The 19,153-nt window shown below is 38.1% G+C and overlaps 2 protein-coding genes across 2 annotated transcripts in view; one reads left to right on the top strand and one right to left on the bottom strand.

Annotated features, from left to right (window-relative positions):
• Positions 1-6,972, bottom strand: part of SPATA1 (spermatogenesis associated 1) — a 54,589-nt gene extending 47,617 nt beyond the window's left edge. Inside the window, 2 exon segments of the mRNA XM_045036112.1 lie at positions 1,143-1,316; positions 6,950-6,972. Of these exon segments, the coding sequence (XP_044892047.1) occupies positions 1,143-1,244 (102 nt within the window). The 5' untranslated portion in view covers positions 1,245-1,316; positions 6,950-6,972.
• A 3,379-nt stretch (positions 6,973-10,351) lies between these two features.
• Positions 10,352-18,658, top strand: GNG5 (G protein subunit gamma 5). The gene is made up of 3 exons (XM_023258859.2): positions 10,352-10,483; positions 14,264-14,404; positions 18,434-18,658. The coding sequence occupies exons 1-2, from the start codon at positions 10,403-10,405 to the stop codon at positions 14,387-14,389; spliced, it is 207 nt and encodes a 68-aa protein (XP_023114627.1). The 5' UTR covers positions 10,352-10,402; the 3' UTR covers positions 14,390-14,404; positions 18,434-18,658.
• Positions 18,659-19,153: the final 495 nt, after the last annotated feature.

Here is a 19,153-nt window from a genome sequence, read left to right as displayed (position 1 = left end):
GGATGGATTTGCTATCACCTGAGATGGAGAATGTCATGGGGAGAACATGTTTAGGGGAGGGAGAAAAGATCCATAGTTCAGTTTGAGATATGCTAATTTTAAGATGTGTATTGGCCATCCATGTGGGATGGAAGCTGAAAATATGAATCTGCAGTTTGGGAAAGAAGACTAGACTGAGGATATAAATTTGGGAATCCTTAGCCTAAAGTTGGTATTTAAAGCTATTATACAGAATGAGACCACCAAGGAATAAGTGCAGATGGAGAAGAAGAAAACCCAGCAAAGAAGACTGAAAATGAACAACAAGGAAAGCAGGAGGAAAACCAAGATGTGTATGCTAGAAGCCAAGTGAATTAATTATGTTAAATATGAGTGATCAACAGTGTCAACTGCTGCACACAGATAGACCAAAAATATGCAGGATAAGAATTAAACAATAGATTTAGTAATGTAGAGGTGAATTTAACAAGAGCAATTTTGGTGCAGTAGTGGAGTGAAAACTTGATTGGAGCTGGTTTAAAGAGAAAATGGAGAGAAGGTACTGGGGGTTTGAGAAGGTATGAAATAGTTGTCTAGAACAGTGGAAAAGTAAATGAGTGAGTGGAAGACAGTCTGCCTACCAGCAAAAGGTTCCAGTTGAGATTCATGGTCCTGAATTTAAAGTGAGAACAATGTTCATGTTGGTATATTTTTCTCCAGCCACATTCCACTGTAGGCATAGGTATAGCATAGGTGAAGAATTAGATTAACCAGGGTTTTTGTTTTGCCAAGCAGTATAATGAAATGAGAGAGGGTCAAGGAGTCAGAAGTATCAGAAAGAGAGTAATCCAGATCGTTCTATGTATTTAAAGTGTGGAGGGCATCAAAAGGTGATGAATAAGACAAACAGACAAACAAAAACAAAAAACAGGTGATAGGATCAATGCACTGGGAACCCAATAAAATCAGAGCACTTAGAGGAAATGAACTATAGATAAAAGAACTGGGATAAAATAATTGTAATCAGACAATGGGATACACAGTGGAGTTAATATCTAATACTTTATATAATCTATATTTTTCTTTCTCAGAACTTTTCAAAAACAATATTAAGGAAGCTTTTCTTATATTTTCTTATATTTTAGTTTACAAGATTTTCTTACCTCTGATGAAGAAGGTCGGCTTGGACTGAGGGACATATTCACCAGTGTCTGAATAGGGTGATTATCAGTTGGAATTTTGTGGGGTGTTTTACCTTTCTTCATTTAAGTAGTATATGTAAATGTTATAACAGATTTTTGACTTGTTTAAGATAGCATTCCACTCAATTCTGGTCTCTGATTCATTCAAAAAGTGAAAAGAAAAACACAAAAGGCTTTAAAATACATGAAAATGAAAACTTAGGAATGTACACAATCTCATAATTTAAAAAGACCTATTACTAGTAAGTCTGTGTGTGTGTATATACATATATATATATATATATATACACATACATCTATCTATCTATCTATCTATCTATCTATCTATCTATCTATATGTATGTATCTTCAATACAACTAAATAAATTGTTAAATTACATTATAAAAGACTTGTGACCAGGGCATATTTTACTATTCTAAACAATTAATTTTCTCAAGGTTGAAAATTAAATATATATGGTATTTTATATAAAGTAGAAATATGTTTCTGGAAGTATAAAGACTACATTTGTGCAAATGGCTATAGAATGATGAAAACTGTTTTACCATAAACATTTCTTCCTGGGCTTGGATATCTCAAATATAACATGAATAATTATTCCAGATGAAAATGCCAGTTTTTAAGTACTTTAAGCTATGTTTGTGTTGTTTCCTGTATTGTTCTCAGAGGATTTGAAACAGTTTACAAGAATCCACAATAACATTTAAATTATATAATAAAAATTGAAAAGTAAGGTAGCTGAATTACTCTAAACAGGAATTATCAAAGTAGGACATTCCTTAAGTAAACGATGTGATACCAATACCAGAACAGAAGCCTTTTCAAGATTTCAAAGCATTGTACAATCTTGATTTATATTAAAACAGTAAGTGCAACAAAATTTAAAATTTCTGTTATTTGGTATTGATTACAGCTCTATGAAATCATATCAGAGACCACTAATTATTCTAATGGTATCAAAATTTAAAAATTATATCCTGGGACATAACATCTTTTAAATCAAGTTAGTTTCACATATTACTTCCTACGCAAATTTCTTACAATAATTAAAACTTAAAATGTTTTGTTATTTTAACCATCTCAAACATTATTTTAATTACATTAGTATTTTTTTAACTATTTATATATTTCCATTTCTATACCTACCCAAAGGCTCTTTCTGCCATTGTACTAATATCAGCCTATATTATGAACCTAAACCCAACTCAGATACATATATGGTAATGTCTTTATTATATAAAAATTATTTGTAATAACCTATAAGAATTACAGTCCATGGGCATGCAAATTGCTACTGATGTGAAAACTGGGAGGCTGGGATTGTTAATTTCTGTGCATGCATTAAAAGCTTGTCATTTTTGGGGTGCCTGGGTGGCTCAGTTGGTTAAGCTTCTGACTCTTGATTTTGGCTCAGGTCATGATCTCACGGTTCATGAGATGGAACCCAAGATGGGCTCTGCACTGACAGCACGGGCCTGTGCACATGTGCACATTCTCTCTCAAAATAAATTAACGTTAAAAAAAAACTTGACATTTTCATTCAGAACTAATTTTTAATTAAGCAAACTCAAGTCATTAACCAAGACCTGCTTTAATATTGTCCTCAGGTAAACTGCCCCATTACATTATCCCTTCTAAAGGTATAGCAAAGAAGCCATATTTTGAATGATACCTCCATTTTGTCATTTCTGAAGACTAAATCCTGGACAATAAAATGGCATTGCATATAAAGATGAGACCTTAGAAATTAGAACTGGGAGAACTCAAGATTCAGAATTCTCAAAAATAGATTATCATTAGTCAATTATGGGTTTGAGAGGGAGTAAGTGCTCATAGATATATCACCTGTCATCTTTGATCTGGTCTGTACTTTAAAGAGAACGACCTATCATACTTTCTCTGCATTTTTCCAAAATGATTTTTGGAGTAAGCAGCAGAACTAAAAATCAAGCTTAAAAATTTCTGACACTTGATGACCTGGTGTTGAGAATCCAGGGTACTGCCAGCCCAGGCCTACTTCAGCTCTAGGCATCCCACTGGGGTGGCCCTGATGCAGCATGCTACAAAACTCCCAGTCTGTGCCCACTCCAGCTCCAGCCAGCCAGCCGAAGTCACCAGGCACATGCAGTCTACACATGGATGGTTCCTATACAACACCATTCCTTCAAGACTGGGATAGATTGCTGTTTCACCTAATTCATAGAAACATACACAGAAAATGAAACAACATGAGAAGACAGAGGAATATGGTTTCAATGAGAGGAATATTTGTTTAAATGAAAACAAAACCACAGAAAGAACTAAATGAAATGAAGATAAGAAACCTATTTCATAAAGAGTTCAAAGAATGGTCAAAAAGATGCTCACCAGGCTGCAGAAAAGAGTGAATAAATCAAGTGAGTTTCAAGAAAGGGATAAAAACATTCAAAAGAACCAACCAGAGTTGAAGAATATAATAACTGAAATGAAAAATACACTAGAGGAAAACAATAACAGATATAGGGAAACAATAAGAGATTCTGTGATCTGGAAGACAGGGTAACAAAAAGTACCCAAGCTGAACAGCAAAAAGAGAAAAGAATTAAAAAAAATTTTTTTTTAATGTTTATTTATTTTTAAGAGACAGAGCACAAGTGGGGGAGGGGCAGAGAGAGAGAGAGAGAGAGAGAGAGAGAGAGAGCAAGCAAGCAAGTGAGCAGGCAGGAGAGGGGCAGAGAGAGGGAACTTGCTTACAGAATCTGAAGCAAGTTCCAGGCTCGGAGAAGTCAGCACAGAGCCCATGCAGGGCTTGAACTCACGAACCACAAGATTGTGACCTGAGCCGAATTTGGCGCTTAACTGACTGAGCCACCCAGGCGCCACAAGAGAATAGAATTCTTAAAAATGAGGAAATCTTAGGAGAATTCTGGGACAATATCAAACATACAAACATTTGCAGTGTAGTAATCCCAGAAAGAGAAGAGAAAGGGGCAGAAAATTTATTTGAATAAATAATAGCTGAAAACTTCCTCGACACTGGGTAAGAAAACAGAGAAGTAGGCCCAGGAAGCAGAGAGAGAATCCCAAATAAGATAAACCCAAAAAGGTCCACATCAAACCCCTAATAATTAAAACACCAAAAACTAAAGATTGAGACTTTCAAATATAACAAGAGAAAAACAACTAGTTACATACAAGGAAAACCCCATAAGGCTATCTATCACCTGATTTTTCAGCAGAAACTTTGCAGGCCAGAGGGAGTGGCATGATATATTCAAAGCACTAAAAGGAAAAAAAAAATACAACCAAAAATACTATATCCGGCAAGGTTATCATTCACAATTGAAGGAAAGATAGAGTCTCCCAAACAAAAATTAAAGGAGTTCATCACCACTAACCTTACAAGAAAAGTTAAAGGGACTTCTTTAAGTGGAAAAGGCCATAACTAGAAGAAAATTATAAAAGGATATAATTTCACTAATAAAAGCAAACATATAGTAAAGGTAGTCAATCATTCACTTACAAAGCTAGTATGAAGGTTAAACATCAAAAGTGGTAAAATCAATTATATGTAAAAAAAAAAAAAAAGTAGTTAAGGAAGTCACAAAATAAAAAGGTGAAAAATGTGATATCATATACATAAAATGTGAAGGGGGAAAGAGTAAAAATGTCATGCTTCTAAAATGTGTTCAAGCTTAAGCAGCCATCAACTTATCATAGACTGCTATATACTTAGGATGTTGTATATGAATTTCATAACCACAAACCAAAAGCCTGTAACAGATACACAAATAAAAGACAAAGGAGAACATTAAAGAAAGTCATCACAAAGGAAGAGATCAAGAGAAGAAGAAAGGAATAGAGAACAATAAAAACAACCAGAAAACAATGAAGAAAATTATAGTAAGTATATACCTATCAATAATTACTTCAAATGTAAATGGACTAAATGCTCCAGGTAAGACACAAGGTGACAAAACGCATATAAAAAAAAAAAAAAAGAAAAAAAAAAACCCTCCAAATGCTGCCTACAAGAAACTCACTTCATACCTAAAGACACAAACTGAAAGTAAAGGGATAGAAAAAGATATTCACACAAATGAAGTGGGGAAAAAAAAAGCTAGGGTAGAAATACTTGTATCAGACAAAATAGACTTTAAACAAGGACTGTAACAAGAGACAAAGAAGGGTATTATGTAATGATAAAGTGATTAACACAACAAAAGTATATAACAATTGTAAATATCTGTGCACCTAATATAGGAGTACTTATATATATAAAAGAATATGAACAGACATAAAGGCAGAAATTGACAGTTATATGATCATAGTTGGGAACTTTAACAACACCGCACTTACATCAATGGATAGATCATCCAGACAGAAAATCAACACAGAGACTGGCTTTGAATTATGCATTAGACCATATGAACTTAACAGATATATACAGAACACTCCATCCCCAAACAGCAGAATATACATTCTTTTCAAGTGCATACGGAACATTCTCTAGGATTGATCATGTTAGGCCACTAAACAAGTCTCAATAAATTTAAGAAGACTGAAATAAAATCAAGCATCTTTTCTGAACACAAGAATATGAAACTAGAAATCATTACAAAAAAAAAGGAAAAAATACAAATGTGGAGATTTGAAAACATGTTACTAAACAACCAATAAGTCATAAATCAAATAGGAAATCAAAACCAAGAGATAAATAAAAATGGAAACACCATGGTTCAAAATTTTGGGGATGTATCAAAAGTAGTTCTAAGAGGGAAGTTTATAATGATATAGGTCTGCCTTGAGAAACAAGAAAAATCTCAAACAATCTAACCTTACACCTAAAGGAACCAGAGAAGAACGGAAATCCTATCAGAACAGAAATAAATGAAAAAGAAAAAAAAAAAAATCAGTGAAACTAACAGTGAGTCCTCCGAAAAGATACACAAAATTAATAAACCTGTAGCCAGACTCATCAAGAAAAAAAGGGAGAGGCCTCAATAAAATCAGAAATGAAAGAGAAATAACAAGCTTCATTACAAAAATACAACGAATTATAAGAGGCTACTATGAGAAATTATACGCCAACAAATTGGACAACCTAGAATAAATTCATAGAAAAACATACAATCTTCCAAGATTGAATCAGAAAGAAATAAAAAATCTGAACAGGCTGATTACTAGTAACAAAATTCAGTTGGTAATCAAAAAGCTCTGGGGCACCTGGGTGGCTCAGTTGCTTAAGCATCTGACTCTTGATTTTGGCTCAGCTCATAATCTTGAGGTTTTGAGAGTCTGAACCCCACATCAGGGCTCTGTGCTGACAGTGCAGAGCCTGCCTGGGATTCTCTCTTTCCCTCTCTCTCTGCCCCTCCGCTGCTCATGCTTACTCTCTCTCTCTTAAATTTAATAAGTAAACTTTAAAAAAAATTATTAAAAAAAACACAACTATTAAGACTACACCAAAATAAAAAACTTTTGCACAGCATTAGAACCATCAACAAAATGAAAAGACAACCTACTGTATGGGAGAAGATTTCTCTCTTTTTTTTTTTTTTTTTTGTAATTGACATATCTGACAAGGAGTTAATATGCAATATATATAAAGAACTCCTACAACTCTACACCAAACCCACAAATAATCAAATTAAAAAACGGGCAGATGATCTGAATAGACATTTTTCCAAAAAAGACATATAGATGTCCAACAGACACATGAAAAGATGCTCAACATCATTAATCATCAGGGAAATGCAAATCAAAACCACAATGAGATATTTATTACCTTACACATATATAAATGGCTAGAATCAAAAAGACACGAACAAGTGTTGGCAAGGATGTGGAGAAAAAGAATCCCTCATTCACTGTTGGTAGGAATGTAAGTTGGTGCAACCACTGTGGAAAGCACTATGCGGGTTCCTCAAAAATTAAAAACAGAAATACCATATGATTCAGTAATTCCACTACTGGGTATTTGCCCAAAGAAAACAAAAACATGAATTCAAAAAATATATGCACCCCTATGTTTATTGTACTATTATTTTATAATAGCCAAGATATGGAAGCAACCCAACTGTTCATTGACAGATGAATGGATAAAGAAGAGGTGGTTTATATAAACAATTGAATACTACTCAGCCATAAAGAAGAATGTAGTCTTGCCCTTTGCAACAACATGAATGGAACTGGAAGGTATTAGGCTAAGTGAAATAAGTCAGACAGAGAGAGACAATCACCATATGATTTCACTTACATGTGGAACCTAAAAAACAAATGAATGAGCAAAACACCAGACCCTTAAATACAAAGAACAAACTGATGGTTGCCAGAGGACAGTAGGGAGATGAGTGAAATAAAGGGAATTAAGAGGTACAAACTTCCAGTGATAAAATAAGTCATGGAAACAAAAAGTACAGCATAAGAATACAGCCAATAATATTGTGATAATATTGTTTGGTGAGAGATGGTGAGTATGCTGATTGTGATGAGCACTGAGTAATGAATAAAGCTGTTGAATCATTATGTTATACACCTGAAACTAATATAACATTGTATGTTAATCATACTTCAATAACCAAAAAACAATCTGTTTAAAAAATGGGCAGAGGACCTGAACTCGCATTTTTTTTAAAGACAACACACAGATGGCCAACAGACATATAAAAAGATCCTCCAAATCAATAATCACCAAGGAAATGCAAAACCACAAGGAGATCACTTCACACCCCTCAGAATGGCTAGTTTCAAAAACATAAGAAATAAAAGTGTTGGCAAGGAAGTGAAGAAAAAGGAACTCTCCTGCACTGTTGGTGGGAATGTAAATTGGTGCAGGCATTGTGGAAAACAGTATGCAGGTTCTTCAAAAATTAAAAATAGAAACACTATACCATCTAGTAATTCTGCTGATATTTAGCTGCAGAAAATGAAAACACTAATTTGAAAAGATATATGCACCTCTATGTTTACTGCAGCAATATTTACAACAGCCAAGGTATGGAAGCAACCCAAGTACTCATCAATGGATGAATGTATAAAGAATATGTAGGGGCACCTGAGTGGCTCAGTCGGTTAAGCATCCAACTTCGGCTCAGGTCATGATCTCACAGTTTGTGAGTTCCAGCCCCGCGCCAGGCTCTGTGCTAACCGCTCAGAGCCTGCTTCAGATTCTGTGTCTCCCCCTCTCTCTGTCTCTGCCCCTCCTCTGCTCACACTCCATCTCTCTCTCTCTCTCTCAAAAATAAATAACACTAAAAAGTTACAAAAAAAAAAAAAAGAACATGCAGAATATCATTCAGTAATGTAATATTACTCCTCTCTAAAAAAGAATGAGATCTTGCCCTTTGCAACACGGATGGGCCTAAAGAATATTATGCTATGTGAAATAAATCAAAGAGTGACAAATACAATATGATTTCACTTATACGTGAAATCGAAAAAATAAATGAAGGAACAAACAAAACCGGAAAGAGACCCATATACAGAGAACTTCCGGTTGCCAGAGGGAAGGAGGGTGGGGGGATGGGCACAATGGATGAAGGGTAGTAGTAGGTACAAGATTCCACCTATGGAATGAGTAAGTCTCTGGGCTAAAAGGTACAGCGAGGAATAGAGTCAACGGTACCGTGATAGCATTGTATGGTGACAGATAGCAGCCACACTTGTGGTGAGCATAGCATAATGAATAGAGTTGTCAAATCACTGTTCTACACCTGAAACTAATGTAACATTGTGTGTCAATTATACTTCAATTAAATTTAAAAAATTCTGGATAGATTTATTACTTCATTATGAAATGGGGAAACAGTGGCTCAGCAAAGTTTAAATGGCTTTGGCTTGTAGGAGGGGGTGGGGAGGGGTGGTGGTGGAGAATACCAAGGTAAGTGGTAGAGCCAGAATTTAAACCTTGGTTTTTAACCCTAGCTATTACATCTATTGTATGAATTAAATAAACTACTAAAGCACCCTGTACATTTTTGTAAAGTGATTTGAACTGTTTAGTAAATAATGTTTTATTTGTCAATTAGAGCAAATTATATGTGGATTTTCTCACTACACAAAAAATCTGAAATGTCTCAGTGATTAAATTATTCACGTTTATAGAAAGAAAACAGTAGTGTATTCCTTGATGTACTTTAATCGTTGAATAGGAGGAAACACTTATCCTAAGCGCTGTGACATAACAAATAAGTTTCCATGGGTGAGACATTCATTGGCTGAGCCTATTTTGCTTGATTAGATACTACTGTTTCTCCAGCAACTCCTCTGAAGGTCAATTTCAAGCAGCAGGTAATAAACTACCACTGAAATACAAAACAAACTTTCCGGAAGCACAAGAAGTTGTTTTATTTTTTAAGGTATAATAAGCGTTAATTCCCCAAGTGAAGTGGATAACAAGATGAGACGGGTGTAATCTTCTGCAAGTACTTTGACTTCTTCACCACCTCTTCGAGAAAACCAAGAGATAAGTAAGAAGCGAGAGAAGCCAAATCTTGAGAAGACGCGATTTCCCCTAGCGAACCTGCACCCCTGCTCCCCGCCGCCCCACTTCCCTCGGTCAGTTACGGCGACCTCCGAGCTCTAAAGAGAGCTTTGGGCCTCAGGGGGGTCTGAGGACCGGAAACTGGATGAAGACCGGCGGCCCCACAAACTCGGGTAGCGTTTTAGAGACGCGTCTCTAAGGAGACGGGGTGTCCGTAACTCGCGCCGGCTACTTCAGGCTCCTACTCCTCGGCTGGGCCCTTCTCTTCCCACAACCTCTGCCGCCAAGGCCGTCAGGAAAACTGGAACCTCTTTGTCACCTGTCCAGCAGGCCTTTTATAAACTCCTTCAAGCACCCGCCTTTCCTAACCAGTCCTTTTCAGGTTCCCCTCGAGTGTTGGCGGCTAATGAGGAGCTTTTTCTTTACCTCTCCTAAGTCGGCCTCTCGGGAGAGGAAGATGGGCGACGGGTCTCGCTGGCGTCCCGCTGCTCCTCTGCCCAAAGCGCGCTCCTCCCCTTCTCACTCCCTTCTTCCCCTCCCTCCGGCTCCGCTCCTGCGTGGGGAGAGGAGCTGGAACTGAGAGCCGTGGAGGACACGCATGCGCGCCGCGGGTGGAGCCGCTGGGCAAAGAACCGGAAACTTAGAGACAAAGTTCGGAGCCCCGCCCCCCGCCGCGCTGCCCTGCCGTCAGACCCCGCGGACCCTCTACCGGACCGATTCCCGCAACGACGAATCTCCCCGGCTCTCGCGAGCGCCATGTCGGGTTCCTCCAGCGTCGCCGCTATGAAGAAAGTGGTTCAACAGCTCCGGCTGGAAGCCGGGCTCAACCGCGTGAAGGTGTGCGGGGGCGGGCGGGCGGACGAGGGGGAGGGGAGGGCGGCGGCGGCGGCGGCGGCGGCGGATGGGATCGGGCGGCCGAGGTGGCTGGGGCGAGCGGCACTTTTGTCCCGCTCCTGTTTCCTCTGGGGAGGACGCGCGCTCGGCGGCGACGACCCGATCCGGGAGGGCCAGCTTTAGAGAAGTAGCGGCGCGGATCGGCGCTGTTGTTCGGGGGTCGGTTAGTGCGCCTTTCCGCGCCAGGACTTTCCAAGGCAGGCTGGCCCCGGGGCTGAACCACGGCTTTCCGCATTCCGGTGGCCCTTCTCTCTCCCTCCCTCCGCCGTGACTCCGCGGCTGGCTTGGGCAACGGCTGCTCCTCCGAGCGCCGTCCGCACCCTTCTAGTCCTTAGCTTACCAGACTCCACCCTTTATTTTCACTGGACAGAGTTTTACCTGGCTTTTAATTCAGAACAGAACCTATTTGCATGTCGGAACGTTCCCAGACCCACTCCTTGCCAACTCCTCTTATCCACCGAACACATACTTGAAAAGGAATTTTTGCAAACGCAAACTGTAAGTTAAAGAAGCATGTTTGTTTTCGAAACGTCCCCGGTGCCTAAGGTTACCACTGGTGTGTTCTGTACAACCTCATACAAAGCGTGCATTTCATACTTAGTTGGCAGTTTACTGTGTCTGACCTTGGAAATATCTATTGGTTCGCATACCTTAGTGATCAGAGTGGACCATTCTTACTTGTTTTGCCGTCTAGTTAATACTGACCTTGTCTTGGGGCATTTACCTTGCGGGGAGAAATCTTTGTGTGTGTTGGCAGGACAACCTGACATTCAAGTGCTGTTCCAAGTTTCTCCAGATTTTTAAAATCCTAAGTGGATTGGCTTCTTTCTGATGCAGGTCATCTTACAAGTGAAACACTTCTTGTAATTAAAAAAAGAAACAAGAATATAAATCATGCCCTCTGTTGAAAGAAGCAGCCAGTTTTCAAGAGGACTTGATTGTGTACTCATCTGGCTAAGTGTTTACTTCTCCCTGAAATGTTTTATGGAGTAAGATAGCCTCCCATTTACCTACTTCCTTAAATAGAAATGTCAGGGACCTAGCTTACTCAGTTGTGGTCACCTCAGGAGGGAAGGGAAATTCCCATCAGTTTGGTGTGGGATTCCCCTCCCTGTCCTTTAAGTGCTGTAGACTACATTGCTGTTTGGAATCCATTTCTCTCATCTCCAGCTTCTTAACTCATCTCCGTGATTTATGGTCAGTCTCGGTTGGATTTAACTCTGAAACTTGAAATCCTATGTTTCTTAACCAACCATTACATTATCACACATGTGCGCCTTTATCACAGGTTAGAGTGGCCCAGGAAAGAAAAAAAAATGGGAGTGGGATGCAAAAAAAAAAAGCTGGCTGAAAGTAGTAAGTGTTCATTGGGGGTACTTAGTTCTTGTCTCGAAAGAAAATGAGATGAAGGCCTCAGATTAAAGTACTCTGAGGGTTTTACTCTGAAAACCCCAGCTACTCCAGTGACTCTTCCAGGTGATGCCTGCCTCTTGGACATAATTCTTCAGGAGGCTTCTGTTCTGGAGCATTAAAGTCACCACAGGTGGCTTTGGTTTTAGAGTTATTTCATCTCCTACTAGGGATGTAGCAAGGAGGGGAGGGCGTCCCACCTTGGGACTTTAAATGAACTTTCCTTTAACTCTGTTGTAAAGTGTGGTTGGTTTGATTTTATTTTGTGCACCTATTTTATCCATGACTCTGTGCTAGATGCTTTTTTTTGGTGATATTTTAAACTAGCACGAGTTTACTGTTAAACCTTTATGTTTAACCACAGTTGATAGAAATTTTCACAAATGCTTGACAAACTATACCATATGTAGGGTGACCATGCATTGTATTGCCAACCAGGGCACTTTGGAGAGTGAAAGAGGGCACTAATAATTATGCCAGGATTATAAGGTTTCAGTCTCCTGGATGGTGATTATTACTGTGCTTTAGGGGCTAGCAGCTTGTTTGAGTTTAGAGCCTTTGTCTCAGTTCACCCACTGCTTGGAATTCTCGCTGATGGTTGTTTCTCACTGATAGTTACTTGGCTGGATCTCGTCATTGAGATGTCAGTTTAAATGTCACCTCCGGGGCGCCTGGGTGGCTCAGTCGGTTAAGTGTCCGACTTCAGCTCAGGTCATGATCTCGCGGTCCGTGAGTTCGAGCCCCGCGTCAGGCTCTGGGCTGATGGCTCAGAGCCTGGAGCCTGCTTCCGATTCTGTGTCTCCCTCTCTCTCTGCCCCTCCCCCATTCATGCTCTGTCTCTCTCTGTCCCCAAAATAAATAAACATTAAAAAAAAAAATTAAAAAAAAAATGTCACCTCCACAGAGACACTTTTCCTTAGGTCAAGATCTAACCACTCTATTTCTGAATAGCTCCTTGTCTGTATTTTCTCCTGAACTGTCACCTCCATAACAGGAACCTGGCTATTCTTATGTATTCTCAGTGCCTAGAAGTATATTTGGCACATAGTGGTGCTTGAGAAGTTTGTGAAAGGGAATTAATTAAGTTGGAAGCCTGCCTACACTTTAGGCAGAAAGTTGTCAGATACTTTATCCTTACTGCTAGCTAATGTGAATGAAACCAAGTTTTAAGATTGTGTAAAATGATACCTTGCATTCCCCACTGTAGCTACAACTTCTCTTGGTGGGTAAACAGGGTGGCCACTTGTAGCACTTGCTAACAGGTATTTACATATTACTTTACACAGTTGCTACCTGTGGATAAACTGTTGTGTAAGTGGATAAAATGCTGTGTAATGTACAAACATTTCAAGGTTTGAGATTCATTTTGGGATGATGTATCCTTTTACCAGGTAAATGTCTGGGTTACAGCAGTAATCTGCAGGATTTCTTAGAGTATTTGTGATGCTTTCACCTCCCTTTCAAATGCCCAACTGAACTGGACACCTGCTCTCATCCTTCTTGGGGATAGTTAAAACTGAAAATAAAATGATTGTTTTTCCCATCTTCCTAAACCTCAAGACTTAGGATCTTGTATTCATTTGGAGCATCTTTTATTCATGTTCTACATCTGAACCATTCAGTTCACCGTTCTGGTATTCTACATCACCTAATCAGAATATATACAAATCATAGGTGTTTAAGTGATACCTAATTCCTTAAGTGCTGTTTGAGTGGCATTGCATACATATATGAAAATTAAATCACATTTAAGCAAATACACTGCTGCTTAAAGGCAGGCTGCTTGGTGAAGTGGCTAAAATAATTCAGTGCTTGCTATCGGCTTTTCAGTTACAGGACACTGAACTGTCCAGTTTTGTAACATGAAACAGCAGATGGTACATAATGCCAAAACAATGAACTGAGTGGTTCAGATTTAGAACATGATGTTCATTTTCTCAGTAATATATATGCTTTCAAGACAGTTAACACCTTTTGTTTGCATCTTGTGTACTGCTTTTAGTAAAAAACAAGATGTTGAGTAACCTGAAGGTTGAGTACCTCTGAAGTTTATTAATAAACTACCCAGATGGGTTTTTCTTTGCAGATGTACTAAATCATTTGATGCTTTTAATAAGCACGCAAAAGAAAGCATACTATAAACTAGTCCACTGTATGTGCAGTGTTTTGAGTATGATGAGCTCAGTATGACTCTTTATATGTCTTCTTTTGAGTTAAGAGAAGTGTTTATTGCGGGTATTTCAAAGATTTGAGAAAACCTTCCTGAAAACATTCTCACCACCTCCCACTACCCCCTCCTTTTGTCTTCTACAGGTTTCCCAGGCAGCTGCAGATTTGAAACAATTCTGTCTGCAGAATGCTCAACACGATCCCCTGCTGACTGGAGTATCTTCAAGTACAAATCCCTTCAGACCCCAGAAAGTCTGTTCCTTTTTGTAGTAAAACGAATCTTTGGTAAGTTTCTTTAATATTTAGGGTTGTTTTTTTTTTTTTTTTAAACTGCAGTCTGCAGTGTTTATGGGGACAACTTTGAATACGTGTACTACCAATTGATTTGGATTCTGATGTCATTTCTCTAATAGAAACCAGCTGTAGCACAGCATAGCAGAGAATTAATTGGGAATTGGGAATGCAAGAGAAATTCAGGATATAGTTGAATAGACTGACATGGTGTGGACATTTGTAGTGGGGGATAACAGGTTTTACTCTTTATTCTTAGGTAAAGATACAACAAGAGAGAAATGAAGTGTATGAGAGTTCATGGTGGCAGGCAGTGGATTTGATTTCAGATTTCAGGATGGGCTGGTTTAAAGCATGTATCCATATGTTAATCTGTAGCTTCCATTTCAAGTGTCAGTGTGTGCAAAATTGTATAATGTTAATCCAAGAGAGATTTGACCAAAAAAACATGCTGTGGATAATTTAATATGTAATCCAAGGGTGCTGCTACCTTTTATAAATTCACAGTACTTAAGTCAGAGGGTGTACTCATATTGACCTATGAGAAGCAACCAAACTAATAGTGTTTAAAAAAAAAAAAAAGACTATGGCACACACCCTTTACAAACATTCTAACTCCTCAAAGTGCAGGAAGCCAGCTTCTTAAAATACCATGTTACATAGTTGGTGCCCTCCCTAATTAAGCTTTGTGGATTTGGGAGTATCCAGGAAGTCAGCATGTTTCCAGTAAATACAATGATTGGTAAAGATTTTGAAACACCAGAAACCACCTTTGAGTAACAGGTTTTCCATAAGGAAGTAGCTTTTTTTTAACAGCCTAACATGTTCCTATTTAATAGTTAATAGTTCTTTGCTTCAGCAATATTAATTCTTCATGGCAGTTTTTGGGTATTTCGTATTTTTATGGCTTATTAAAGATTCTTTTTAAACCTCTGTTCCCCATTGTATTCACTTTATAAAGTGGTTTATTTTCATTTGATATAAAATACTGTTAAGAAACGTGGCTTCTTACCTGGCTGTTAACAGTTTCATTTTGTAGGAGTCTGCAGATAAGTGTTTAAATGACTTGCTCAAAATTATAATATAGCTAGTATAAGAACCCAGATTTCAAAGTAAAATAACAGCTACTAATCCTGGCAGTTTAATAAAACAGGTTTATGGATATGACTTTAAACACCTTGGGCCAAGAAAAGGATGTTTGGATGTAAAAGTATTTCTTCTCAAACTTGAATGTATCTGCAAATTACCTTGTTAAAATGCAAATTCAAATTCAGTAGGTCTGAATTCTAAGGGCTGAAGGATTTTTTTTTTCTTTTTAATGTTTGTTTTTGAGAGTAACTGCACACAAGTGAGGGAGGACAGAGAGGGAGGGAGACAGAATCCAAAGTAGGCTCCAGGCTCTGAGCCGTCTGCATAGAGCCTGACACAGGGCTTGAATTCATGAACCATGACGTTGGATGCCCAACCAACTGAGCCACCCAGGCATAGGGCTGAAGCATTTCTTACAGATGCACAGGTTATACAGATGTTGGTGGTCCTGGGCCCACACTGAATGGCCGGGATACATAGATTCTATTTTTGAGTCTTTATATTTACATCTTTTAAAAATATATAGTTTAAAGAAAGACAGCATAGATAACTTAGCAATAGGTTAGAATACAAGGAAAATACAAAGACCATGATCAGCAGACTTAGAGACAATCATTATTAATCTAGATTTCCTTTTAAGAGGGAAAAAAATTTATATGCTGGTTTACAGACAGTGAGTATGTACAGTTTTTATTCTGCTTTTAAAAAACCTTGATGGATGCCTGGGTGGCTCGGTTGGTTAAGCATCTGACTTCGGCGGCTCAGGTCATGATCTCACGGCTTGTGAGTTTGAGCCCCACTCTGTGCTGACAGCTTAGAGCCTGGAACCTGTTTCGGATTCTGTCTGTCTGTCTGTCTCTCTCTCTGCTCCTCCCCCTCTCATGCTCTCTTTCTCTCTCAAAAATAAAAATTAAAAAAAACCCTTGAACTTTATTTCATTAAAAATTCTTTGTAAATGAAATTTTTAGTGGCTGTATTATACATCATTAATACAGCTTAAACATCATTAAATATTGCTACACTGAGGCAAATATCTTGGTACTCCTATGTATAGTTTACCTGTTTTCTTTAAGATAAATTTCTAGAAGTAAGATTATTCAGTAAGGAATGACATTTAAAATTTAATAACACTTGTTAACTGGGAACAAACTTTCCACATGGAGCTCAAGAGTGCTTTCTCTTGAGCCCTTGCCAAACAGACCTCAGCCTATTTGCTACTGTTTTCTACTGATCTAGTTTTTTCTAGTTTTTCTACTGATCTAGTAATTCAAATGTTAACTGACTGAGGTTAAACATTTTTTTCACCATTCTGTTTAAGCCTCTTGAACATTCTCGTTCTAAGACAATAGAAATTTCCAAATAAGTATAGAGAACCATGTATCTATCATCCTGAATTAAATAGTTTACCTTACTTTTTTTTAATTTTTTTTTAACGTTTATTTATTTTTGAGACAGAGAGAGAGAGACAGAGCATGAAGGGGGAAGGGGCAGAGAGAGAGGGAGACACAGAATCGGAAGCAGGCTCCAGGCTCTGGGCCATAAGCCCAGAGCCCGACGCGGGGCTCGAACTCACGGACCGCGAGATCGTGACCTGAGCTGAAGTCGGACGCTTAACCGACTGAGCCACCCAGGCGCCCCGTTACTAATTTTCAAAAAGAAATAAAAGACACTTTTTCTACCTTTCTGTATAGGTAACTTACTCTGAAGTGGGTATACCCATGTTTTTACTTTTTACTACGTTTCTTGTGTTTTGTAGTTTTAAAACATAGTTACTGTTTTTTAAGGACCAACTATTATGTTTGAGATTTGTGTTGATCCTTGTAGATTGTTTTACCTGCTCTCTCTCTCTAGTATTCAACGTGTGTATAAACCTCGGTTTGTTTATCCATTCCCCAGCCGAGTTACATTTAGGCTATTCCTAGTTCTTCCCTCTTAAAACACCACGATAGTCAACATCCATGTATGTTTCACTTTATGTATAGGTTTATCTAGGTAAATGTTAAGTGGGGTGTCTGTCCAGTTGATGGGGGCCCCCACATGTGAGGCAGTGATCGGGTGGAAGTTGATGGTGAGGGAGGTGAAAGAATTTACCCAAGACAGAACAAAGGAGATAGAAATTTATTGCATACACCATAAGGGACCGGGAAGGCAGGACAGCAGAAAGGCTTGTGCCATGAGGCAGTGGGAATGGAATACACCTTAGGGGGAGCTTTGGGCAGGACAGCAAAGGAGAGACTTTCTGCAGTGAGGAAGCAGTTAGGGGCTGTTTTTAAAGGGAGAACATGAGGCGATGTATGGAATCTTCCTTTTGGTAACTGTGCCTAGTTGTAAGTAGCCCATTGGTTAGTTAGGGCCTAAGGATATTTTAATGTGGATCGCCTGATGGGCCTGTGTGTATCCAGGCAGGGGATCCATGTGGGCACTTTTTACATTCCATGGCTCAAGCCTGTTTTCCTAAAAGTGGCCTCTACAGTAAATAGAAGTGGGATTGCATCTTCTACCTTAGTAGAATTTATCAAACTGCTCTCCTCAATGCTATTGCTTATTTTCTAGGGATATTCAGATTTTTCTGAATTTAAGAGATTTTTATGTTAACTTTTTAAAAAATTAGGATATAGAGTATATTTGGCAGTGATCTTGGCAAGTTAATCTATAAGTCTGTTTTTTATAAACCATGGGTGATTTGTACTTCAGAGTGGTTGTGAAAATTAAGAGAAAATTCTATTTTATATACCACAGAGATCTATTTCTCATTTTTTCCCTTGAAACCCTGTGATATGTCTGCTTCCTAAAAGGCTTGGTTTAATTGAAAGCATTGTATAAGCTAATATGCAAATGAATGCCCTCAAAGTAATAGAAGATGTATTACTTTTCAGAAAAAACTATTGTGTTTTGGTCCTTTCCCCTAATCCACTCTTTTCTTTTCCATTTCAGGTTTTCTAAACCATTTTTCATGAACCAGTGCATATTCAAAGGAGAACTAAATTTGGAGCCTGTATGAAAGCTTATCCCTATAACACGTGCCATACTATATAAACTTCTACTTTTGTCAGTCCTTAACATCTACCTCTCTGAATTTTCATAAATTTCTATTTCACAAGGATAATTATTTTATATACACTGGCAGCCACATACAATAAAATACTTAGTGTAAAAGTTTTTTGGTTAATTACTGGTATTGAATATACTATGTATTAATTTGTTTTGAACACATAAGATAATGGCAATTTCTCAATGTCATTAAGAAGAGGTTTACGTTTTAGGGCTTGTTCTACAGCTCATCTCACGTAATTGTATACCATACATATGAAAGACTGTTAGAGAATTAAAGATAAGTTGCAAACTTTTTTCTTTCAAGGTCAGGAGGAGGCTGCTAATACTAGTTTCTACACATGAGTTATTTGCAGGATTAACTTTGTTTTAATAAAAGTTATTTAATAATGAGAAATACTAAAAAACTCCCTTGTGTAGGGTATTACCATTACACATAAAAATTAATTACTTAATAGACTGCTCTCCTAATAAGGACAGTAGAGAGAAGACATGGGAATATTAGAAGATGTTAAAAACTTCAGAGTTTTACACAATTCTTGAGTGGAATATTACAATACGATGTAATGAGGTACAAAGTACCTCGAAAAATGGAACTGAAGA

Source organism: Felis catus, chromosome C1, assembly GCF_018350175.1.
Source record: "Felis catus isolate Fca126 chromosome C1, F.catus_Fca126_mat1.0, whole genome shotgun sequence".
NCBI classification, from domain to species: domain Eukaryota; kingdom Metazoa; phylum Chordata; class Mammalia; order Carnivora; family Felidae; genus Felis; species Felis catus.
This window is presented reverse-complemented; position numbering and strand designations above follow the sequence as displayed.